Source organism: Lytechinus pictus, chromosome 12 (genome assembly GCF_037042905.1).
Source record: "Lytechinus pictus isolate F3 Inbred chromosome 12, Lp3.0, whole genome shotgun sequence".
NCBI lineage: Eukaryota > Metazoa > Echinodermata > Echinoidea > Temnopleuroida > Toxopneustidae > Lytechinus > Lytechinus pictus.
Genome location: NC_087256.1, coordinates 15,952,442 through 15,979,178, shown reverse-complemented (window position 1 = coordinate 15,979,178; position 26,737 = coordinate 15,952,442). Strand labels below are relative to the sequence as shown.

At 35.6% G+C, this 26,737-nt stretch overlaps 1 protein-coding gene across 1 annotated transcript; it reads left to right on the top strand.

The window, feature by feature from the left end:
- Window positions 1-1,860: 1,860 nt before the first annotated feature.
- Window positions 1,861-25,714, top strand: LOC135156156 (beta-1,4-galactosyltransferase 6-like). Its single transcript, XM_064107678.1, has 5 exons — window positions 1,861-2,125; window positions 4,018-4,134; window positions 4,924-5,111; window positions 21,089-21,313; window positions 21,736-25,714. The coding sequence occupies exons 1-5, from the start codon at window positions 1,865-1,867 to the stop codon at window positions 21,869-21,871; spliced, it is 927 nt and encodes a 308-aa protein (XP_063963748.1). The 5' UTR covers window positions 1,861-1,864; the 3' UTR covers window positions 21,872-25,714.
- Window positions 25,715-26,737: the final 1,023 nt, after the last annotated feature.

Here is a 26,737-nt window from a genome sequence, read left to right as displayed (position 1 = left end):
GTTTATAAATAATGATTATTTATAAATAATGGGATATTGAAACAAAATTGTTATTTATAAATAATGAAACACGATAAATTTTCATTATTTATAAATAATGAGGTAGATATTTCATTATTTAACAAATAATCTTTATTTATAAATAATGGAAAACTCGAACATTAAATAATGATTATTTATAAATAATGAGAATAATGGCGCACTCGAGACATTTTCATTATTTAACAAATAATCATTATTCATAAATAATGAAAAACAAATAATCATTATTTATAAATAATGAAAAACAAATAATCATTATTTATAAATAATGAAAAACAAATAATCATTATTCATAAATAATGAAAAACAAATAATCATTATTTATAAATAATGAAAAATAAATAATTATTATTTATAAATAATAAAAAACAAATAATCATTATTTATAAATAATGAAAAACAAATAATCATTATTTATAAATAATGAAAAATAAATAATCATTATTTATAAATAATGAAAAACAAATAATCATTATTTATAAATAATGAAAAACAAATAATCATTATTTATAAATAATGAAAAATAAATAATCATTATTTATAAATAATGAAAAATAAATAATCATTATTTATAGATAATTAAAGATAAATAATCATTATTTATAAATAATGAAAAATAAATAATCATTATTTATAAATAATGAAAAACAAATAATCATTATTTATAAATAATGGAATGTCGAACTATTATTATTTACAAATAATGAAGTATTATTTGGAATTATATATAAGTAATTAGAAATGTTATTTTATATAATAGTAATTATTTACAAATGAAATGTAAATTATATATAAATAATAGTTATTATTTAATAAATAATGATTATATAACAAATAATTGTTCTATATAATATTGGTACAATCGACGCCTTATACGCCCCTGGACCCGCCTTTGCAATTAGTATCGGACTGTCATGACTGTGAATAGATGTTGTAACTCGAATTCAATGAACACCTGGCTCGAGAATAGCAACACAAATATTACCTCAAGTGATGTTCGTGGAGGCTCCACTCCACTCCACCATCGCTACACTATGCTACACGTACCACCCGAGTGTAGCGGTAGTGAAGTGGAGTGGAGACTACACGAACATCACTTGAGGTACACGAATGTAAGTACCAGGATTTGAACCAATCAGAAGGAAGGCAAACAGTTTATAGAACAATTAGAAAAGTAAATTTAAATAATTCAGTAGGAATAGAGAGGAGCAGCTCTCAAAACTTCAATGACAAATGGAAGGTCGATCATACCCGCATCGAAACTTCAAAATGAAATATTTTATACGCAGTTTTCCCTCTTTTTTTAGTCAGCTCGTAGGAATAAATTCCTAGATAAAATGAGATATTTCTTTTATTCAATCAAAAAGTATAGACTGCAGACTATGGTTATAGCGGAAAATAGATTGAGATGTCTTTTTTTGGTCAAAGCAACTGCATTTCCCTTTTTTACCTTCATCCCATATATTCTTGTACATGAACATCTAGGAAACTTAGCACTACAATACTACCGGCTGTGACATTAGCATATACGTGACGTCATTAAAAAAAAAGATTTAGTCCAAAAATAGTTTCAACGTGTTTCACCTTAAAATAAAAAAATGCCTGTTAAAGTTTGGAGGGTTTCTTCGCCCTATGAAATCCAACTTTTTAGCATTGCGCTCCCGTGCATCCCTGTTCGCCTGCACAGTTTAAACTTCACGAATATCATGTAAAATAAATTTTGAGGACCCGATATAAAACAGATTATTATGTTTGAACATGTATGACGTGTTGCCCCATCTTGAATCTGAGATATCAATTATTACGTCACACAGTGGGCAGGATGAAACCCGATTTGAACGTTATACCCATAGCACACACAGAGGAAATAGTATTCGGACACTTGGTCGGAGAAGTTCGGACGGCTGTGAAAGTGGCCAATGAGATGCTTCGTAAGAAACTCGTCGATGACAAGACCGGAAACAAAACGGACACTGATTGGCATTTTAATGAACTTCTCAAACCGGAAATAAAAACAAACGATAGCTATCGGTATCTACCAGGTGGACATTGGAAACCAATCAACTGCTCACCAAAATGGAAGGTAGGTATTTCAATATTCGAACAAAAATATAATGCAATCATCATCATGGTTATTAGCCTGGACCTAGAGTAGTATAGGTTCGTGGTATTAGTACGAATTGCACGCAAAAGGAACTCTTAGAATAGTTCAAATGACGTGTATCCATCAGGCGTTTAGACAGTTTCAAAGGTAACAGGCTTATTATTCAAGATGTGTATTATTTGTTTTATAAGGTATTGTTGTGGATCTTTTTCATTTGATAACCATCCACATCTCATAAAGCAATACAGTGCATATCAATAAAAACGGGACACTTTTGAAAAGTTTATCAACATTTTGTTTCAAATTATTATGGTGTTCAAAGATGCTCTGAAGTCTTATATTTCAAATGCCATTTAAAAACATAAGTTTCGTTCTTGCTTGAGCGAACACGGATCTCTTTTGTTGGGGGTTCAAACATAGACTTGCGCCAAAATTGCAGAAAATTGGAAATGTGATCATCAGAATTGGTAATTAGCAGAATCCTCTTAGCGTTTTATTTTTTTCATTATTTTCGAATGCTTTCAAAATAATCTTTGATGCTCACAATGAAAGGATTTGAATAAATTACAAGCTCTCCCATTAATACAAGGGTTGACAAAAAGGTTTATTTTATGAAGGAATATTCAATCTGATAGATAACCTATCATAAGGTGGTTCGCGAACCACGAGTCTCGCCTGATTTTTCGATCAATGAAATATGCAATATGTTCTTTTGACCCCTAGGTGACCTTTGAGCTTGTCACCTTATCAATGACCTTTGACCCATCCATCCTTAACTATACACGAGCGAAGTGTGGTCAAAATTGGTGCAGAAATAAAAAAAATATATATAGCAAGTGGAACAAAAACTATTTTTAAAAATGGACATGACCTCCTATCATTTGACCTTTTGACCCCTAGATGACATGACCCCATCATCATCATGAACACACATGTGGTATTCCCAAAGATCTAAATTTGGACATAACTGATGCAGAAATCAAGAAATAAGAACAATTTGAACAAAAACTCTAATATTTTTGTAACAGACCAACGGGAAGTCTTGGAACCGTTTCTATACCAAATTCCATTCAGGCGAGACAAAAAAAAATCAGGTAAATAAATAGTTTTGAAAATAAATTTTGACAGCATTAAAATATAATGGCGAAAATAATGAAAAGGTTAAGAAGGATCTGCTGATTAGCAAGTCTGATGATCATTTCTCATGTTCTGCACTTCTGGCGAAAGTCTTTTTTTAACATCCAATCATGAAGAAAATTTATTTTTTATAAATGGCATTTGAAAGATAAGACTTCAGAGCATCTATGAACATCAAAATATTGACATCATAATTTGAAACAAAATTTTGACCGACTTTATAAAACTCTCCTGTTTTTTATACTGTACAACGAGTCATCAGTACCAGTCATTGGCAAATGAACCTTTCAGCCAAATTAGATGACTGGTCACGTGATCAATGACAGTCAATCATTTGATATTTATGTCCATATACGTCCGTCACACTGAAAATTGGATCTGAGTTTTACAAAGGCACATCATTCATTAATTTTAATTATGATTATGTTATGATAATGTCACACTTTTTTCCAAGCCCCCCCCTTAACGAAAATGTAAGTCTATAACCGCGCCTTTTCACCCCCCCCCCCTTTCTCGAAATTGTGCAAAAGAACAGCCTGGCAACAATTTGAAACCCTAGCGTATGCCAGTTTGGCGGACTTTGAAAAATACCAATATTTAGTCCACATTTGCATCTGTCACAAATTAACCTTTAGAGGTAATGTATAAACCCTTACCTCAAAGAAAGCCTGTGAAAATCAATGTTTTTTTTTCTCCCCCCTTTCTTTCTGTTCGTTGTTATTGCCCGATTATAGGTTGCAATTTTGATCCCCTTCCGGGATCGCTTCTTTCATCTTCCGATCCTTTTGCGATACCTAATTCCGATGCTTAAGAAGCAACTATTGCAGTTCAGTTTCTTTGTTATTGAACAGGTACGTTTGTTATTTCATTATCTATTTAAAGGAAAATAAAATAAAGTTGGATATCTTACTGGTTATGACTTTTTATGGCCATGTGTTTTCGTACATGTTCTTTGCATCGGTTTCTGTTGGAAAAAATTGAACGAACAACTTTCTGTTATTTGTATTATTGTTATTGTGTTATTGCTATTGTATAATTCCTTGAAGAAGGACTATGCCAAAAATATTGTAACATTTAATATCTAGGCCTACTTTTTATTCGTGATATGAGATGTTTTGTTATGTTAAACAATTAATAAGATTCCTGAAGAGGGAGAAAAATGATAATATGAGATAGGACGCAAGGGAAGCTGAACGCTATTAGACGTAGCTGGCATTTACGCCCTCATTTTGCTCTCAGGGGCATTCCTCAGGTGAATATTGAACAAGATTGAATATTTTACCACACATTGGGAAATATCGTCTGCTCGTATTTCATTTTAAAAATATAATCTATAATTACGAAAAGGCCTATGTGAAAAAAAAATGTTTATAGACAATACTCAGGGGTCGTGAAACTGGGGATCGTGACATTTGGTTGAAAATTATTTGTAGGCCTATACACTAACTTAAAGTGAAGGCATGATGGATAGGAGACGTTATAAAAAAATTTGAAAGGGCAAAAGTGAAAGGCGAGAGAGACCAGAATAGAGAGATAGAGAAGGGGGGGGGGATGGCGTGGAGGGTATATACCGATGGGTCTAACCTGTCTAAATTGCACCATTATGATTTTTTTTCACTCTCTCTTTCTATTCTTTCAAGGCCAATAAAAACCTATTCAACCGAGCCATGCTCATGAACGTTGGATTCCTCGAATCTCTCAAAATTTTCGATTACGATTGTTTCGTCATTCATGACGTGGATCACGTGCCTTTAGATGATCGTAATTATTACGGCTGTACTGACATGCCCAGGCATTTTATGTCAGGTGTTGATAAATGGAAATACAAGTAAGTACAATTCTGCGACTCCATACAACATTATTTTACTTGAAATTTCTATAATTAATGGTCGGCTACCTTTCTAAACGAAATTCTTGGGTTTTTTTTTCTTCAAAATAATAATTCACTATACAGTGCGTCCCACAAAAAATGAAACCGAGATTTATCGATGATTCATCATAACTGAATCACAAATGCAATAGACAAGTGACCTACCATTGTAAAGCTTAGAATCTCCTCTTTCATCTGAAATTACTTTTACTATTCCTCATTCACGCATGAGTGAGCAAAAACAATTTGAAGAAAGGATACAGAAAACTCTTTTGGCGGGGTGTATCTGAATTTCAAAAAGAAAATCACATGCCTTAAAAGTTCAATATCTGCTCTTTTATTTGATACCTTAGTCACAGAAAATGGTCAAGAAGTAAAAAGTTCTGTTCCCTTGAAACAATGCTTGTATTTCCATAATTTCATTAAATAAACGTGTTTTCACCGGTTTCCCCACAGAAGCTATCGCATGGTCAACAAAAGACTTTAAGTATACATCCAAAGAAAAATCACGAAAGTGATGATTATAGACAAATTATATATGAATGGAAAGGTCTTGTCTTTTTATACACAAATATGTCACTAAAAGTCTTATTGATGTCGTGGAAATGCAAGAAATGAAATTATTAGAGACCCTTCTCAGCCCCCCAGCCGCCCCCAGACAGACAATCGCGGCGATCAAAAACAGTCGAGAATAATGACGTCACATGATCGACTCACTCAGTTCTCTGTGCAAGCCAGCAGTACACTGATAGTGATAGCTGATTCACCTTCCTGGTCTCTATTTTTCTTCGAATTTACCGTTTTCTTCATGTATTGTGATATCCGAATTCTGTTTTCGACAACTTCAGACTATAAGGGAACCAGAACTGTGTTATTTTGCCCGTTTTTTATTGAATTGTGAACTGGAAAGATCGATTTTGTCCACTCGACAGTCTTCGTTGTGTTGCTCTACTAACTATTGAAAAACTCCAAGCTGCACGGTCCCATTCACTTGCTCCCGATGCATGTTGCAGGTTACGCTGTTTGATCCAGTCAAAAGTCAAGGTAAGCATGTTTGGAAACTGTACTTGTTCTGACGATGCATTCAGGTCAGATGACAGATACAGATCTGATATAAGTTTAGAATCATGCATTTTGGCATAACTACTATTAAAATTAAAAAGTCTTTATTTTAGAAATAATGTTTTTGCACAATTCCAGCAGATTTTTTCTTCAGATTTCTAAAACTGGTCAGGACTCAGGCAGGCGATTAAATTATTTAGGAGCACTGGTATGGACCATGGCTGAAAATCTGCTGTTTCAGAGGAATGTTTAAGTTTTTATTATACACAGAATTATATCACCATGATGCCGGTGTCATGAAGCCAGACAAATTTTCAGCAGTGATTACCCTGATTCCTGGCCAAAATCACTCACACGTATTGCGAGGTTAGTATTAGTATACTAACCTCGAACCGCGTTTGGCAGTGGATTTCTAACTAGTGGGTCGCGCGTGCTGGGATCTCACTTCTTGGGTCCACAACACACGACTTCTATGGCTTGAATTTTCTGTGCGCGGCGGCATGTAATGAACCCTTGGGTGGGCCAAAATTAGAGTCTGGTGTTTCTTTCTGATTAGAGTGTTGCTGCATATATGTATGCGTAATGCCTTCAACAATGAAGATAAATGCAATCTTTGTAATGACTCGGAGAGCACCGTATACCTCAAGTGATGTTCGTGTAGTCTCCACTTCACTACTGCTACAGCCTACACTACGCTACACACCTACCCGGGTAGGTGTGGAGTACATGTACGGTAGTGTAGCGGTAGTGAAGTGGAGTGGGGCCTACACAAACATCACTTGAGGTAGAGCACCAGTGTTCTAAGTGGAACTTTTCAGGTGTCTAAACCTACTATCATTTGTTTTTGACCGGGAATTACATGCCACCGCACGTCATCAATCATCACGATAATTAAATTCATACTTTGATTTGATTATTTAAACTATTTCTTTTTTCTCTCTTCTACACACAGATCTGCACACTTGCTGACTCTGGTGACTTCTGGTCTCTGCTTGCTACCTCAATCTGGGAGATTCCATCATGTCCTTTTACTATGATTTGGATATAGCCATTTTTTTCTTCACTCTTTCCAGGACCGGCCTACGGTTTGCAAGTTGTGGACTGATAATGATACTAAAGAAAAATTTTCTTTATCAATCTTGGAAACAATTTTGAGCACAGTTTTAGAGAGAACTAAGAAATTCGACTTGGACAGGAATACAGCTTGTCAAAAATAATAACACACAATTTAAAACGAAAGAACAATTTTAATGTTACTAGGGCATTTTGCGAGAAATGTTATACTCAATCACACGTCCCAAATCAAGGGTAAGTCCTTTGATTAAACATGTAGTTGAATTGCGATTGCAACTCGACCTTATAGACAAGGCCAATATGGGGAAAATTTGAGTTCAAGAAGCATTTTAGGGTAAAAGTTGGGAACCGGTCTTTTTCACCTAATTTGAATGTGCTGAATCTGATAAGACCGGTTCCCAAGCCAATTTTTCATGTTTTTACCACCTAATTTGCATAAACAAAATGGCTGCCAAATTGACTATTTATAATCTTATTTCTACAATATTCTTTTATAATATTCGCTTTCACCGATGTGGATACTGCAAAATCCTGCATACATAACATGTACCATTCAGGAAAATTTGTTATCTCTGTTTGCGGCTAATTAATTATGCAAATTTATGCATATTTTGCAAAAATGTGCTATAATTTGATAATTACTCCTAAAAAATTATTATTCTGGGTACAAATAGCATTTGTATCATTATGATAACTGTTTGGCCCTTAAATGTAATATTTAAGTCAATTTTTATATGTATTTCATTATTCTTTGATATTTTTTTATGTTCTTGTATTTTTAACCATCTTCTTTGTATATGTTTGATATGACCTTTAAAAATAATGATATCAATGGCAGACAAATAGCAAGCTTTAATCATTGAATCATTTGATAAACTTCTTTTGCCACAACTGTTAATTGTACTCAGGAACAAACACACACACATGCTCCCACACCCACACCTGTATATAGAAAGTAATATACTTGCAAGGTATATTATACATGCCCAATATAAAACAAATTGATGCTGATCCTATAATCATGACAATTACCAAATTCAATGAACCCGTAAGAAAAGAAGAATTTTGAAGTTAGAAAATCTGTTCATGTTGGAATTAAATTTCTTGAAAAATGTATGTTAAAATGTCTTATATATCCTTTATAATTAGATAACAGACCCAATAATCAATTAAACGTATGATTTATGCAGTGTAGTTTATCAATCGGACATAAGTATCAGTACATTGTTAACATCCTTGTAGCAAAATTATATATTTGATTCGGCTCCTTCAGAACGGCAATCATGACAGTTAACAAAAGAACAATTTGTAATAAAGGCAAAGGGTCTGTACTACCGGATCACTTACTCATTTTTTTTGGTCATTACCGATTTATTTTTTTCCCCCTGAGTCAACCATCAAAGTAATAACTGAATACCACAGCTTCTATCAAATCCTTGCCATTGAAGATTCTTTGCCGAACGATACTGAATACAGAAGAGGAAATGATAAAAATAGGGGGCTAAACATAGATTAGATCCATGGTAAAAAACATGGGCAAAACAAGAAGGTTTCCAGCCCAGTCACTGCCCAATGCAGAACAAATTTTCACACTGCGTCCTATGGTTGAAAAGTGCTAGGGAAGCCTGAGGAAGGTAATCCAGCATGGAGACAGTTTGCAGAAGTCCAGTCTAGGGGTTATCTGGTCATGGATGATATTTTCCGCACCACCTCATGTAAGACAATGTCTGATCTCAGCAATTCTGTGAAGCTGGTAATATGCAGATTGGCAGACATGTGATGTGTGTTTCTTCATGCTCATTGTTCTATCAAAAGACTACGCCAAGATATCTAGCCTTGCATACTGGAGATCTATAGTTTCCTCACCTATTAAGACTGGAGTTGTAGTCATAATAATTACGCATATGGAGATGACAGAACAAGATACTTCGCTTTTAATCGTTAAGCTCCAGGAAGTTGACCATCATCCAACATCGAATCCTCAATGGCAGCACCAACAACAGCAGCTGCACGAACCTCTGTATCTTTAACTTTTGGATCAAAAGTGAGGTATACAGCTGGATGTCATCAGCATAGAAGTGTATACCAAAACCATGTTGCCACATTATAGAGCCAAGAGGAGTGATGTACAGTTTGAAAAACACGGGACCAAGGACAGACTCCCAAGGAACTCCATACACTAGCGTACCTACGGGGGAGGGGGGCAGAGGGGGCACTCTGCCCCCCCTGACGAGCCACAACCCATACAAAAGACATATACCTGCCCCCCCTGACGAGCTTAAAAGACTTTTTTGCCCCCCTGACGAACTTGAAGACCTTTAATGCCCCCCTGAAGAGCCTGAAGACCTTTTTTTTTTTTTTTTGCTTGTCAAATTATTTTCTGGTACGAAAACCTAAATTTTTTTATTGAAGACCTTTTTTTTTTTTTTTTTTTTTTTTTTTTTTGCTTGTCAAATTTTTTGGCGGCCGATTTTGCCCCCCCCCCCTGTGGAAAATCCTAGGTACGCCACTGACTCCATAGCAAAGGGTAGTCAAAGGAGACTGCATGCCAGTGATGAATACAGCTTGTCCTCTGTTGGAAAGGTAAAGGGAAAGCCATTGGAGTGCAGAATCATCAATTCCAAAACAGACTGTCAGTATCCCAAGAAGAATGACATGTTCAGTGGTATCAAAACCGGTTGACAAGTCAAACATAACTTAGGCAACTGCTTTCTTCATAGAAAGAGATCTCCTGGCTCTACAATCGAAGAAATTCTCGACCTAGAATTTGATGGTGATATCTCAGACTCGCATGCAGCATATCAGAGCTGGGTAAGCTATTGGATGCTGTTGGGTTTAATACCGATCAAAAGAAGTGGATTAATAATAACCTACAGGAACACCAAAAATGTCAGGAACCCACCATCCTCTGAAAGATATCTTCGTTATCAATTATAAATAGTCTATCTTATGAAGATATGAAGATGTGTGATATTAGAAGTTCGATAAATGGCCAAGTGGACATTACGGCTCGGTGTAAAAATGGCAGTGGTAAAAATGGCAGAGGTAAAAATGGCAGAGGTAATAATGGCAGAGGTAATAATGGCAGAGGTAAAAATGGCAGAGGTAAAAATGGCAGAGGTAAAAATGGCAAAGGTAATAAAAGCAGAGGTAATATTGGCAGAGGTAAAATGGCAGGGGTTATAAAGGGAGAGGTAAAAATGACAGCTCTAGGCAAAATATGGCCAGTCTTAAACCCACATGCAATGAATTGTCAAAAAGCCCCCGCATGTACATACATTAAATAAGAAGTGCATGTCACGGTTAGGCATTTCATTATCATTATGTCTTCATCGACCTAACAATGCTATTTACGAATTCGTTGGAGGTGTACCGTGAACGCTTTTTAAAAAGAAATCAAACGATAGATATTTTTTCATTCAATTTATCAGGAGCAAAATGAAACTGCACTATTCTCATTCATCATTTTATAACATTCCTTTTTGTCTGGCTGTTTTTTTTTAATCAAAAGTTTTGCCAGGTTTACCGATGCAAAAATGAGGCAGAGTAGACATAAGAGAGGTGGAGAGACAGAGATGGTTAGGGGCGGGGAAAAACATAGAGAACATAGCGGGGAAAGCTTAGACGTTGAAATTATCACGAATGATTGTGGTTAAATATTATTTCCTTATTTGTAATGTCGTCTGTACTTTTCTTTTTAAATAATTGAATGACAATAAGCATGCGTTCCCAGGCTTGGCACTGAATATGTAACTGATCATGAAAATCAATAATAATCTTGTTTCGACTGGTAAACCAATTTGGGGTCGATCGAGAGAGACCGTCTGGTTCAGATTCTTTGCATAAAAGAAGACCCTGAAACTTTACCACTGCATCCAATATGATATAAACGCCTTGGAAGCGGAAGTACTGTTGGGTATTTTGTACACCATAAGCAGCACCCTCTTGGAAATTAGCTTGGTATGCTGAAATGTAGAGATTTGATACAAATCTCTGTTAAAAAACATTGTTTATTATCTTATTGTTATTATTTTTGTTGTAATTCTTTTTCTGACCTAAAAGAACTTCATTTAGTTGAAATAATTTTGTGTGTCATTTTCCCCCTTAACCAATTCCCCTTCCATTTTGGAGTGATTTTTTTTTTCTCGGCTTTTTAACAAACCAGCACCCCATTTTTCACTAACTTTTCAAAAGTAAGTGGTGCTCACTCAAGCGGAAATATTCTTCGACAGTTATATCGTCATTTGCTTAAATGGATCTGTACCAATGTTGAAATGTGGAAAAATCTTCCGGATTTTACATGCGGGGGCTTTTAGACAATTCATTGCATGGGGGTTTAAGACTGGCCATATTTTACCTAGAGCTGCCACGTTTACCTCTCCCATTATAACCCCTGATATTTTACCTCTGGCATTATTACCTCTGCCATTTTTACCTCTGCCATTTTTACCTCTGCCATTTTTACTTCTGCCATTATTACCTCTGCCATTTTTACTTCTGCCATTTTTACCTCTGCCATTTTCACCTCTGCCATTTTTACCTCTCCCATTTTTACCTCTCCCATTTTTACCTCTGCCATTTTTACCTCTGCCATTTTTACATCTGCCATTATTACCTCTGCCATTTTTACTTCTGCCATTTTTACCTCTGCCATTTTCACCTCTGCCATATTTACCTCTGCCATTATTATCTCTGCCATTTTTACCTCTGCCATTTTTACCTCTGCCATTTTTACCTCAGCCATTTTTACCTCTGCCATTTTTTACCTCTGCCATTATTACCTCTGCCATTTTTACCTCTGCCATTTTCACCTCTGCCATTTTTACCTCTGCCATTATTACCTCTGCCATTTTTACCTGGCACCGACATTACACAGTTCACTGCGGTATTGAAAGGTGCACTCCGAGCATTTTAACACCTGAAACAAGATCTGGTCAGACAGCAGATTCTCTCTCAAGACAAAAGTTTAGGTTTTCTCTATGGATCTGTGACATGAGAATCGGTCATATCTCAAGAACACAAACACGATGACTTCGATCCGAACTGCCTCCGCAGAATACTTGTACTAAATTGATTTGATTTCAACAATTAGAGATCACTTTTATAATATGAGGCTGCCCTATCAATCAAGCCATCCAATGGAACACCAGCACGATGATAACTGACATTGATCATTCAACACCCCGAAGGTAAAAGTGTATATCAAGCTGGGGGGAAGCTGGATGCCTCTAAGTTGGATGAAGCGGCAATCCTCGATAGGACAGGTGTAGTACTGCATTGGAAAATATATATTATGGAGATGCACATGTAATCAGTTAATGAAGTCCAATTATCAAAATTTGTTATTAAAAGGACATGCAGTGACTTATTCGTTGTCACTTGTGGAACTTTAGAACACCAGAGTCTGGCTTTTAAAACATGGAAAACGGTCTAATTGATAGGCAAAATGAGACATTAGATGGTTTATTACTATGTGGGTTCAGTTCTGAGAATTTTTTTTTCAAAATTGGGACAATTTGACAAGCATAATGGAGAACACACAAGACATCTCATTTTCAGCAGACTGTTTTCTTTTCATTTTGCTAAAGAAAAACGCACTAAATATATATATTATATACATGTATGTGTGATCAGATTCTGTTGGTCGGGGTACATAACTACTCCAAAGGATATTAAATGCAACTGATTGACTATTAGGAGTTGAGATTTACAGTACTGTCATGATTCAAATTTAATAATCCATCATCTAAAATTGTAAATATGAATGAATTGATTGATATCATAATTCAAAAAAAACATTTTATAATGAAAATTTAAGCAATTAATAGTGACATTCGCTTGAATACAGATAGGTTCATGAAATTCGTTGGATCACCACCAGTGTGCTTTTAAATGGGAAGGCCCTCCCTGCAGGAATTTACCTTTGTATGCAGATGTGAGTGTGGGAGTCGGTGCATCTGTTAATGCCCATGGATATATACGAATACAAACCTTTAAAAATCATTGAAACTAATTATTGTCTGCCATTGATAATCAATACTTTGACAGATCCCATAACAAAACATGCACGAAACAAAAGGTACAAAATACAAAGAAATACATAAGAAATTCAAAAACAATAAAATACATTAACATTCACTGTGATATTATATTCTAAGGGCCGTACAATTATTCATAATGATGCAAATGCTATTTGTACCAAAAATATAAACATTTGAGCTGAAATTATCAAATTAAAGCATAATGATCCAAAATAAGCATAAATTTGCATAATTAATTAGCCGGAAACAAAAATAACAAATTTTCCCGAAAGGTACACGTATGTATGCCGGATTTTGCAGTATTCATGTCTGTGAAAGCGAATATAATTAAAGAACATTGTCGAAATAATATTCTGAATTGTCAATTTGGCAGCCATTTTGTTTATGCAAATTAGGTGGTCAAAACATGAGAAATTAGCTTGGGAACCGATCCTATCAGATTCAGCATATTCGAATTGTGTGAAATAGTCCGGTTCCCAACTTTTACCCCAAAATGCTTCTTAAAGTTTATACAGGCCTCTTTTTCCAGAATGGCTCTAGTCTATTATTACGCTTGAATTTGAATTTAAGACTTACGCTTGATTTGCAATTGAACATAAGTTTCTTGCAGTGCCCCTTAATTATGTTTTGTTATCAGATATTTAACGTGCTGATTTTTCTCGAAAGGTATAATATATTTCTCCTTTTAAACGGTATTTGAATATGGGTACGCCTTTTATTTGTTTTCCACAATATTTATTGCATGTATGAACAGAAGTGAAATATTTATTGTGAAGCACTGTGAATGTTGTGTGCTGTTGTGTGATGGTTCATCATTTTTGTTTTAAGACTGAAAGCCTGGTGGATGTGAGGAAGTGGCCTGGATGAAAGAAAAGTGAACATGTGTCCAATTACTGATTTGCATATTCTAAGACAATTTTGTTTCTGGATAAATTTTGCTATGCATTCCCTACATTAAGAGTAAAGGAGAAGTCCACGCAATCAAAAATTCATTTGAATTTAAAGAAAAATAACAAGATATTGCAGGAAATTTCATAAAAACTTTGATTCAAATTTATATAATTACTATTTTAAGAGTTCCGTAAATGTAACCTATTGTGATCAGATGAAGAGTTTCCTATCGTCAAATCTGCAAAGAATAAAAAACTAAATGCCACAAAAAATAGAAACGAATGTGATGTGAGTGACAATTCTAATTTGCATATCATTGTTTTGTGTATATGACTGTTTTGAGTAAAAACAACAAGGGAAATTACTCTATTCAAATAATTTTTAGTTGATGTGGACTTGACTTTTAACTCTACCCCTCCCATCCCAAATAAGAGTAGAAATAATCTAATCAAGAACTTGAAAATCAAAAGCAGCAATTAAGAAACAAGATTTGATAAATACAGGTGTGAATAGAATTTCACAAGAAAATGAAAAGGGAAAAAAAGATGGGTAGGGACGGGGAAGGAATAAAAAAAAAACCCAGAAAAAAAAATCCGAGTTTCGAACCAGGGTCCTAGACCTCGCACATGACAAAACAAAGGCCAATGCATTTGGCCACAGACCTTTACCCTATCGAAAAGGCATTTTTAAGATATATATGAAATATAGTCCGCTCGCCGCTGTTGCCTAATAATGCTTCGGCAATTCAACTGCAATTTCAGTCATTTTGCGATGGATATTGCCGTGTTTTTTTTGTGGTTCCTGACTTTGCTACTTAATGAAATTTCATAATTTTTGTTCAGTCATAAAGAAGAATGTCTATGCTTTATATTGATTACTAATGTGACGCAAGTGTCATTTCTACGTGAAAATGTGCTTTGTTTATTCACATATATTTCTTGAAAAAAAAAAAATTCTAAGCTAAATATCGGTTACCAAAATACGTTAAATGTGCACTTTTTTCACTGTTCAGTAAATTCAAACTTTTATCTATGTAACAAGACCAATCTTAAGAGGAATAAACAATTCTAAGAGCAAAAAACGCTGATTGGAAAGATCGTCTCCAATGGGCTGCTGTCAGTTCAGCTGCTCACTGCTCATTATGTGACGTCACTCAGCTGGAGCTCGCAAGAGGACCGGTGGAAGGCAGAAATATGGCATGAAAATAAATCATTTTTGAGAGCTGATTTCTGCAAACTCTGATCACTATTTTGAAAAGTGAAGTTATATATCTGATTAGTAATACTTTCCCTTTACAATGATGACTACATAAAGTCATTATAAAATACTTTTGATTCTTCGGTTGTATACTTTAATGCATGCGCCACTACATGAGTTAATTGTTTGTGATTCGTATGGCGTTTCACGTCCTGGTTGACTCGGTCACGGTAATAAACTACCTTCACCCCTAACCCGAGATCGTCCGGGTTTTCCTTCTTTTATGTAATGGCGATGGCTGATCGTCAACGAAACGGAGTGTCGAGTGACTCGGAACGCTAGCATGTAAAACCTCTTAATTTTATGAAATTATTGAAATTCAAGCTTTATTTCAAATAACCCGAACTTTGTTATTTCTTGACCATTTGCTGTAATTGTGGTATCAAATAAAGAGCAGATATTGAACTTTTTAAAAATGTGGTTTTCTTTATTAAACCCAGCAGTCAGTCGGCAAGCCCCTGTGTTAATGAGCAAATGAGCAAGATTTGTCCAAGTTCTCTCGTGGCTGAATTCATGTCCCTCCAAAATCTCGTGAATTGTGAGACTTTCTTTCTCAAAGAATTTAACCACGTTTTCTTTGAGTAATATTGATTATTTTTATACCATGGGAAAGAGTAAATGTTACCTCTTTTATATTGGTTACTTCTTTTGAATAAAATATTTTGATAAATTAGTGATTTTTTAACCTGAAAATATGCATCAAACAGAATTTTCTTCCTCTGTTTTCACTTGCAAATTGTGCAACATTTTGCGTTTTAGGCACAAACATTATTTGTATCATCAGAAAGCTCAAACTCTCTTTCTTACAATGTTACTTTTGATATGTGGCATCTTTTAGATGGGTCAGCAGCCAACTTTTTCCATCAAGATGCAAGACTAGATTTCTGAAGTTTCTGAGTAACATACAATCTGATTGGCTGAATAATGTTTTCAGAACAACTGGCGCGGGTAATTTGAAGAGATTGCCACATGGTGAGTGTGACCTTGCAGAGGCCCGGTGTGGGGAACATTGGAATTTGCGTGGGTGTGTGGTCTATACGACCAATCAGAGAGCAGTATTCTTGTTTTTTGAGCTGCTAAATGTACTTGGTCTATGAAAAGCTGGCTGCTGATCCACCCAGAAGGGAAAACCAGTTCCACTGGACCAGTTAGACTAGTAGAATTTTAAGTGGTAACTCTGGAAATTGGATTATCGGTTTACTGGTCTAACTGGTCCAGTTAACATTTTACTGGTCTAGTTAAAAATTAAATTGCATGGTCTTCAATTACTGGAATTTTATACTGGTCTTGTTTCTGGTGGTTGTTACTGGTCTCACTGGTCTTCATACTGGTATCCAATTCAAGCTGGTCTTTACTGGTATTTTCTACTGGTCTGACTGGTCCTCAAACTGGTCGAACTGGTCCTCGTATATACTGGTCTTTTTTAAATAGGAAATATGCAAATGAGGTCATCGTCAGAATTACTGGTATTACTGGTCTTGACCAGTTCAATTTAAAACAATGAATTACTTTAGACCAGTTGACTATATCAGAGGAATATATCTTGCTTTGATCTTAATCATAATTAAAGGAAATAATTATTTTAATGATAATGTTAATACTTGATAATTATGATAATACTAATAATAATAATTACAATATCAATAACAATGATAACAGTAATAAGAATGATAACGACAATGATCATGATAATCATAATAATAATAATTATGATAATTATAAGTAGAATGATGATAACAATGATAACGATAATAACTTTCTCTGAATTGCAAGATTCATTTTCCATAATTCGTCAAATGATCTGACTTGAAATAAAGTCATTATTTATTGGACCAGTAACACCAGTTTGATGAAAAACAATTTAACTGGTATTACTACTTTGCTTCAACTGGAATGCAATTGTCTGTACTGGTCCCCAGTTGATTTTTACTGGTCCAGTTAAAAATCAACTGGTCCAGTAAACATATACTGGAAACCAGTAAAAATCTACTGGAAACCATTTATTGGACCAGAAACACCAGTTTGATGAAAAACAATTAAACTGGTATTACTAATTGCTTCAACTGGAATGCAAATGTTGGAACTGGTCTCCAGTTGATTTTTACTGGTCCAGTTAAAAATCAACTGGCCCAGTAAAAATATACTGGAAACCAGTAAAATTCTACTGGAAACCAGTAAAAATTCTTACTGGTCTTACTGGTTTTTCCTTATGGGCATCTAAAATACATCTTCTTATAAAACTTATATCATATTAAAGCTTAGATATTCAGCTTTATCATGATTTAATAATCATTTGTGCTCCAACAGAAATTAAGTGTGAAAACAACAACTTTTGTTTTATGTTTTAGATCAAAAGTTTTTCCTATATTACAATATCCTTTTAAAAATCCAAATACATGACCTGAAAGAATAATTCTTCTTCTTTACAAAGATACCAAAAACATGAAATTTGGTCAATATTTAGAGCAGCAATGGCCGAATAAAAAGAGGTGTTTTGGTTCGCACCAAGCTCATTAACAATGCAAAAACCCTCTAGTCATGAATATCACTTGGATAAAAGAAGCTACTTTTTCAGGGCTTGCCGACTGACTGCCAGATACAGCCCGCCAAGTGACTTTTTGGTATCCCCTCTTCAAATTGTTTTGCTCACTCATGCGTGAATGAGAAATGATTTAACTAATTTCAGATGAAAGAGGAGATTCTAAGCTTTATAATGGTAGGTCACTTGTCTATTGAAAATTTAGTTTGGAAAGATTGCCTTCATTTTAAATTAAAAAAGATAAAAGATAACAGAATTAAGCAATTCAATTTCAGACTGCTACATAAAATATTACCTTCTAAAGACAATTTGTTCAAGTGGAAAGTTGTAAATACAAATCAATGCGAAATCTGTAATGAAATCGAGACCATTGGCCTTTTTTCTGTTTTTTTGCAAAAAGATTAAAGTTTATTGGATAATCATATCGAGGATGATTTATTTTATTTTCAAAGAAGAAATCGTGATAACTATGAAAACATTGTTAATTGGGTATAAAATAGAAAACCCAAAATTTGATCTTGTTAATTTGACGATCAATGTTGCCCAGTTTGTAGTTTATAATCATTATGTAAAATGCAACCTTCAGAATCTAAATCATAGCAATACGAGTTTGATCACGGAATTTGTTTCATATTTGAAGATTTATTTAAATCATTACGGATCTAAACAATTTTGTGTATTAGAGGTCCTATGTAAATATGTATATATGTAAATATTTTGAAACAATAAATACTCAAGGAAGAGGCAAAGAGAAAAAAATAATGGTAGGTCACTTGTCTATTGTATTTGTGATTAAGTTATGATAAATCATCGATAAATCTCGGTTTCGTTTTTTCTGGGACGCACTGTATACATTTGCGTGTATTGATAGATCTGGGGCCGTTTCATAAAGCTGATCGTAAGTTAAGAGCGACTTTAAGAACGACTGGTGATCCATTCTTGTGGTAAATGATATTGACCATTAAATGTTCATTGGTGATTTCTTAGCACGTAAGATAGGTTCACCAGTCGTTCTTAATGTCACTCTTAACTTACGAAAAGCTTTATGAAACACCCACCTGCATCTTAAAGGTGTTCCTAATTCATTAAGCTAATTTCAAAACTACGCACGACAGTCGCGATACGACTTTACGCACGACTTGAAGTCATTCGGCAAAAGAAAGGGTGGCCAATTCTTGGGAAATTAGTAATATTCATGGCGAGATCCGAGATCTTGTCATCTGATCATCTCTCCCATAACAGGAAGTAGATATGACGAGATCCAAGATCTCCTCATTCTGATCATCTCTCCCACAGGATGTAGATATGACGAGATCCAAGATTTTGTCATCTTATCATCTCTTTCACAGGATCCGAGATTTTGTCATTTATTCCTCTCTTCCACTGGATGTGGACATGACGAGATCCGAGATTTTTTTCATTTTATCATCTCTTCCACTGGATGTAGACATGACGAGATCCAAGATCTTGTCATCTAATCATCTCTCCTACAGGCCTGATGTAAACCTGACGAGATCCAAGATCTTGTCATCTGATCATCCCTCCCAGAAAGATTGTTGATATGACGAGATCCAAGATCTTGTCATCTGATCATCTCTCCCACAGGATGTATATAGATATGACGAGATCCAAGATTTTAATTTCATCTGATTATCTCTTTCACAGGATCCGAGATTTTGTCATTTATTCCTCTCTTCCACTGGATGTGGACATGACGAGATCCGAGATTTTTTCATTTTATCATCTCTTCCACTGGATGTAGACATGACGAGATCCAAGATCTTGTCATCTAATCATCTCTCCTACAGGCCTGATGTAAACCTGACGAGATCCAAGATCTTGTCATCTGATCATCCCTCCCAGAAAGATTGTTGATATGACGAGATCCAAGATCTTGTCATCTGATCATCTCTCCCACAGGATGTATATAGATATGACGAGATCCAAGATTTTAATTTCATCTGATTATCTCTCCCATGGGATGTAGACATGACGGGATCCGAGATCTAGTCATCTGATCATTTCTCCCTCAGGATGTATGGGTGACGAGATCCGCGATCCTGGCGTCATCTGGTCAATTTTTCTAAGGGGTGTACGTATAGACACAACAAGGTTGTTATCTGAACATCTGGGTGGCACTTGTAAGCTTCCTTACAATTTAGTCGGATTTATGCCCTTAACTTATTGACGGATCATCGGTCGGTTTCACTACATTCACACCAATGAAACAGCCAAACCGACCGATCATGTATCATTGGAGACTTTTTGGTCGATCTTGCGTTGGCTTCTCCTGTGTGACTGCATCATTAGATCATCCTCGTGGTGCATCATGTCTCCGTGTTATTCCACAAGTCTTAAAGCGAAAACATGATGCACTACGAGGATCATGTCTTCGCTTGAAGCCTTATGGAATAACACGAAGACAAGCATGATGTACGACGAGGATCATGACATTGTCTTCGCTTGAAGCCTTATGGAATGACACGAAGACATGATGCACCACGAGGATCATGTCTTCGCTTGAAGCCTTATGGAATGACAGGAAGACATGATGCACCACGAGGATCATGTCTTTGCTTGAAGCCATTGTGGAATAACACGAATACATGATGCACCACGAGGATCATGTCTTCGCTTGAAGCCATTGTGGAATAACACGAAGACATGATGCACCACGAGGATCGTGCCTTCGCTTGAAGCCATTGTGGAATAACACGAAGACATGATGCACCACGAGGATCGTGCCTTCGCTTGAAGCCATTGTGGAATAACACGAAGACATGATGCACCACGAGGATCATGTCTTTGATTGCATGAAGCCTTATATATGGAATAACACGAAGACATGATGCACCACGAGGATGATGAAATGCTGCATCATGTCTTCGTGTTATTCCATAAGGCTAAAAGCGAAAAGCCAATATCTGATGATTAATCATGAACCGAAGTAGAAGTATTTAATATTTATCTTGTGTTTAGATCTTTGTAGATAATGCATTCTCTTGTTTATTCGAGTCGTAATATTTGTTCAAAAATGAATTGTTTATAATGATGGTCCTCATCCTATTTAGATTATTATACAAGAATTTCTTTGGAGCTGTCACGGGTCTAACCAAAGAAAACATTCGAAGCATCAATGGGTTCCCCAATGTCTACTGGGGATGGGGCGGTGAGGATGATGACATATGGAAGAGGGTTAAAGACGTTGGCCTAAATATTACTCGTTATGAAGGACCCGTCTACCATTATGACGTCATCAGGCATCATCACAAAAGTGCACCATTGGCAAAAGACAGGTGATTATGGAATGCCAGGGAGAGGGGGGGGGGGGGACAGGCAAGCGTGAACCATTCAACCAGTATTTTGTAATCGGAATTTATAACTTGTAACATGGATATATAATACAGTGTTTGTAACGATTAAGGCTATCACTATAAGTGTTCTTAGAAACATTAAAGTTTGGTTGTCATGGTTTTCTAATTTTATGCCACTGACCGACATTTTTTTTAATTGTTTTATTCCGTCCTCTGTACTATTGTTTGATTTGTTTTTCTTATCTTTAAATGTCCCACCTGCACCCCTCCCTCTCTCTTTGTGCCCTCCTCTTTTGTCTCATTCCTCTTCTGACTTATTTTATCAAATTAAGTTGACATCGAACTGTTACTATGTGAGTCGATTCGAATGTTTATTTTACTCCGTTTTTAACCATTCTCCTTAGATTTGAACTGCTCCGTAGATCACATGACCGACTGAAAAAGGATGGGTTATCGAATATCGTCTATCCGATCCCCGTGTACGAACTTCATACACTCTACACGAACATAAGCGTCGATATCAATAGGATCAAAATCTAAATGAATGATATTACTTCCTTTCAAATCCCAGCATGGTCATAGTGCCTAGCTGCATGTATAACACAGTTAAGATATCCCAAAGGGAAACACTGAACATTGACTTTCGTCCATTGCCAACTACTGAGGTTGCCTACAATTGTTTCTGGGTGAAGTTTTTGATCGGTTTTGTGCTAAAGACGACAACATGACTCCCAAATGGCGATCTTGTGGGATGCAAAAAAAGAAGTTTACACACCCCAATATATCACACTTACCATCGGTAGGAATTGACAAGGTTAAGAGTTTCGAAGTCAAAGTAAGTTAGCAGAAGGTGAATTTGTCGACCGTGGGCTTAAAGCCGAACATTAACTTTACCTGCATAGGATCTGGCAGCACAGCACATACAATTACCTATGATGAAACAACTTTGTAACACTGTTAGAATTCTTCCACTTCACTTTAAGGCGTAGTGGTCACCTGATATTTTCATTACGTCAACGTAAGATCGACTTGTAATCAGTATCTTTCATCATTTGGACACGATATGCTATCTTGCCAAGTAGACTATCCCGAATTCATTCAGTCAGTATATGAGTTACGAGAAATGACAACCTTTCTAAATTTTGCATTAGTACTTTAAATGGTCGATCGACCCATCACTTAAATTGTAGGATTCAGCTTTAGGCAATTAAGATATAACATTTTGAAAAGGTCATCACTCCACGGACCTTTCAATCGATGATTTAACATTTGAATTGAATTGAATTTATTTTCATACTTCACAAGATAGCAAATAACAACATAATACAAGAAATACATTTGATTACATACAAAATACAAAAGATAATGGCAGTAAATAAAGTGAAATATGAAGGAACCTGCATAAAAAGAAGAGCTTGTAATGTCTGCAGGTTTCTTAAAGTAATTATGAAATTAGTAATCAAGGAGATCGGACACTAAAAAAAATCAGACTACAAAGGCAAAGCCAAATATTATATTAAAGAATGAGAGGGAAAGTGGACAAATGTTTCATTATAAATCCTTTCGATAGAAACTAATACATTGGCATGACACGAGTCAATGTTTGCGCGAAGTACTTAAAGGGGGATGAAACCTTTGGAACAAGTATAGGCTTTTGTCGAAACAGCAAAATCAAAGAATAAGAACAAAGAAAGTTTGAGAAAAATCGGACAAATAATGAGAAAGTTATGAGCATTTGAATATTGTAATCACTAATGCTATGGAGATACTCCCATTGGCAATGCGACAAGGATGTGTGATGTCACATGTGAACAATTGGGGGTATCTGTTGAATTACCATCATAACTTTGAAAATCTGATTCATGAAACCTGGACATAATAGTAACCAGGTATCACTGAACATCCTGTGCGCATTTCAGGTCACATGATCAAGGTCAAAGGTCAATGAACTTTGGCCGAATGGGGGTATCTGTTGAATTACCATCATAACTTTGAAAGTTTATGGATCTGATTCATGAAACTTGGACATAAGAGTAATCAAGTATCACCGAACATCCTGTGCGAGTTTCAGGTCACATGATCAAGTTCAAAGGTCATGTAAGGTCAATTAACTTTGGCCATGTTGGGGGTATTTGTTGAATTACCATCATATCTCTGTAAGTGTATTGGTCTAGTTCATAAAACGTGGACATAAGAGCAACTAAGTATCACTGAACATCTTGTGAGTTATAGTAGTTTTCAAAGTCAGCACTGCTGCTATATTGAATCGCGTGCTGCAGGTGAGACCGCCAGAGGCATTCCACTTGTTTAAAGTTGGCTCCCATGTGACAATTAATGATTGTTGTTTCATTTTGGAGGAACATTTTTTTCTAATTATTTCTTTTGGAGAATGTTTGAAGTGCTTCCCACAATGGCATCAAACTTTCTGATGAAAAATGTGGTTCTTTTGATAATCTGATTTGATCTGTAGTTAAGACCAATACCAGGTTATAGTCATAGCCGAAATCCAAAGCACTTGATCAAACCATCATTGTAAGATCAGTCGTACAGGAATTACCTATCAATCTGGAAAGATCAAATACAGGTGCAACCTCCAGCTAAAGTGCATTACAGGACAAAAAATAGTATCCCTGTTCACAATAATTATTAATGATGTCGGTGTTGGTATGTTAACAAATTCCAATTGAATTTGGGGAGGGGGGGGGGTCAACAAAATGTTATTAAAAAAATGATGTTTAAGCCATGCATACATGTAGGTCTTGTTTTTATGATGAATCGCATTACTGGTAGGATCATGCAGAGGGAAATTAAACAATATTGTATAAGATATTGCATGTGTATTGACAAAGATGTATGACCATGATGACTCCAAGTTTAAGCTGGTCTATGTCAGAGTTTAAGCCATCATTTCTCAATACACGCTCGATCTTTCCTGGCTGTAGTAGGTCCATGCTTGGAGGAAATTTGTATAATCTATTTATCATCAGAAATGAGTTTAACGTTTCCACTGAAATAAGACAGTTGCTGCCATTCGTTACCTGCTCACTGTGTGGAGCTAACCACAGGAAGAATGGCCACAGGTGGATGCCAAACAAGACCCACTTGCTGTCCTGTAAAGTGAAATGAGGACACCATCTCGCTTTTTTGAAGTTTCAATGTTAAAGTCACAGCCAAATGATGGAACTGGAGCCAAAGATGTGTAAATCATTGGCATTACTTCTCATTTTGAATTTATTTAGGCCATTGTGAAATATGGATTAGGAAATTAAGGGAGTGCTTTATAATGATATTGTTGAATGATTTGTGTTAGAAGTGGGAATTATTCAGATTTCTACTGATGATAGAATGCATTTACCTTCCCACAGGTTGATAAAAAATATGAAAGTGAGGCAAGGTTATCTGCCTTGGGTTGTACCTTTGTTTTTCTTTATAATATCCATCAATGTTCTTTTGTACATCTGTATTCCCTCTTCCCTCCTGCATTGGTTTTCCCTCCTGCTCCTGCTCTTACATTTCTCCTCTTATTCCTCCTCATATTATTTCTCCTCCCGCTCTTTCTCCTTCTGTTCATGTACCAGCTCCTTTCATCGTACCCCTGTACTCCCCTACTCACAAGCTTTTCATACTGCATTCAAATTTGGCCAAAAACGTCACAGAAATAACTCGTAAAACTCGGTATTGGATTTGCACAAAAAGAGTGACATTTTTATTTAAGTGGGCTTTAATTTTGAGTACTCTCTTTGAAGTTAGGCCATAGCTGCGTGGACCTAAAACTCCTATTTCCCATCTCAAACATTGGGCCGGCCAAAGGCCTTTCACATCAAGATTTACAGTTACTGGTCAAAATGTCCTTGATGTGGAAAGGGGTATTTATTCTGTTATCCTTCCCACAGCTTTATCTATGAATCTCTAACTTTTTTTCTTGTCTTCTTTTCCTTATATCCTCACCACACCCTGTATTCCCCCCTCTCCCTTGATCCTATGAAATAAGTTTCTCACTCTTTCAAAATAATCAAAGGTTAAAATATTGTTTGTTACATTCCATCGCTCAGTATGATGAGTCTGATAATTTTTCTCTCTCTTTCACGTTCTCTTTAACTTCTTTTGCTTCAAAGAGTACACATAATTTTCCCTGCTGTGTGTATTCTAAACCTCAGTTTAGAGTACCACTGATACTTGAATAGGAATTTTAGTTTACAAAGCCAGCAAATTTCACAACTTTCATGGCCCTTTTCGGCTACACCTCCCACTTGTCACCCAATTCCAATACTTCTTCCATCGAATTAGTTCCCTTCACATGGCAGAGCAAGTCTTGAAAAACATCTATATGGGCAGTCATTAAGTCGTAAGTAATGATATTTGAAAACAATGAACCCATCACCCCCCCCCAAAAAAAAATGATTACTAATGTTTATGCATACTGACCCGAAAGGGGCAATCAATCCTACAATATCAGTTTAAAACTTGTTTCCCTTATATTCATATTTTTACATTCAATTATTAAAATTAGATTATGAAAGTTTTCAAAAATTAGAATTGAATTGCAATATATTTCAGATCTGGCAGAGGCGTAGATTTTGACACAGACAAGAATCTGTCTAGTTAGTAGTCCTTGAAATGGTTGATTGTTTGGTTTATTTTCAAAATGATTTATTTTTTGCCTTAATGGCTACATAGTGGCCAAGATAAAGATTGTATTCAGAGCTAAATAACACAGAGAAATGCATAAGATAGGGATGTATTCTGTACCCATATTAAACAAAACATGTTTAATGCAGATGATACTACCTTTCTGAGAATGAGAAACATATGATGTTATGATGGTAAAACAAAGATTCACCTATTTGGGGTCAAAGGATATATGGAGCAGGACATCAGCAGGTACATGTATAAGGGAAAGGAAAAGAGGAAGACAAGAAATATACCCTTGAAGGTACTACCAAAGATCTGCCAAACTGGATAATTTTAAAGAGAGATTTTAATGTTTGCTCTTGAAGATTAGAGCAGGAAGGAAAATGTTGGTCCTCATCAGGAGTCAAGACAGACTTGAAAATTGCACCAAGTACATGGGTTACATGTAGGCAGGTATGCCTCTGCTGTGTGAAGTAAACTATTTGAAAAGAGAGATGGAAAGTATGGTAACGAAGTACCACTGGTTAGGTGACCTGATGAATTCCTCCATATTGACACCTTGCTGGGAACCCAACAATACAGTCCATGTCTGCATGAACTTGACACTGTTGATCTTGAGTGGAATGTTGCTTCAAAAGTCATCCATAAATGTCAACAATAATACAATGATATTTCAAAGACGTTATATAGACGTGAATAACCTTTTTTGTTTGACTTTTCTGACCGCTGACACAGCGTTTTGTTGAGGATTTTAAAAAAAAAAAGATTATGCTA

Bases quoted from the DNA above. Each gene is read 5' to 3' on its own strand.
- LOC135156156 (XM_064107678.1), top strand. From the start codon at position 1,865: ATGAAACCCGATTTGAACGTTATACCCATAGCACACACAGAGGAAATA. The intron at 4,135-4,923 runs GTACGTTTGTTA...TATTCTTTCAAG, and splicing joins GTTTCTTTGTTATTGAACAG to GCCAATAAAAACCTATTCAA. The intron at 21,314-21,735 runs GTGATTATGGAA...CATTCTCCTTAG, and splicing joins GCACCATTGGCAAAAGACAG to ATTTGAACTGCTCCGTAGAT.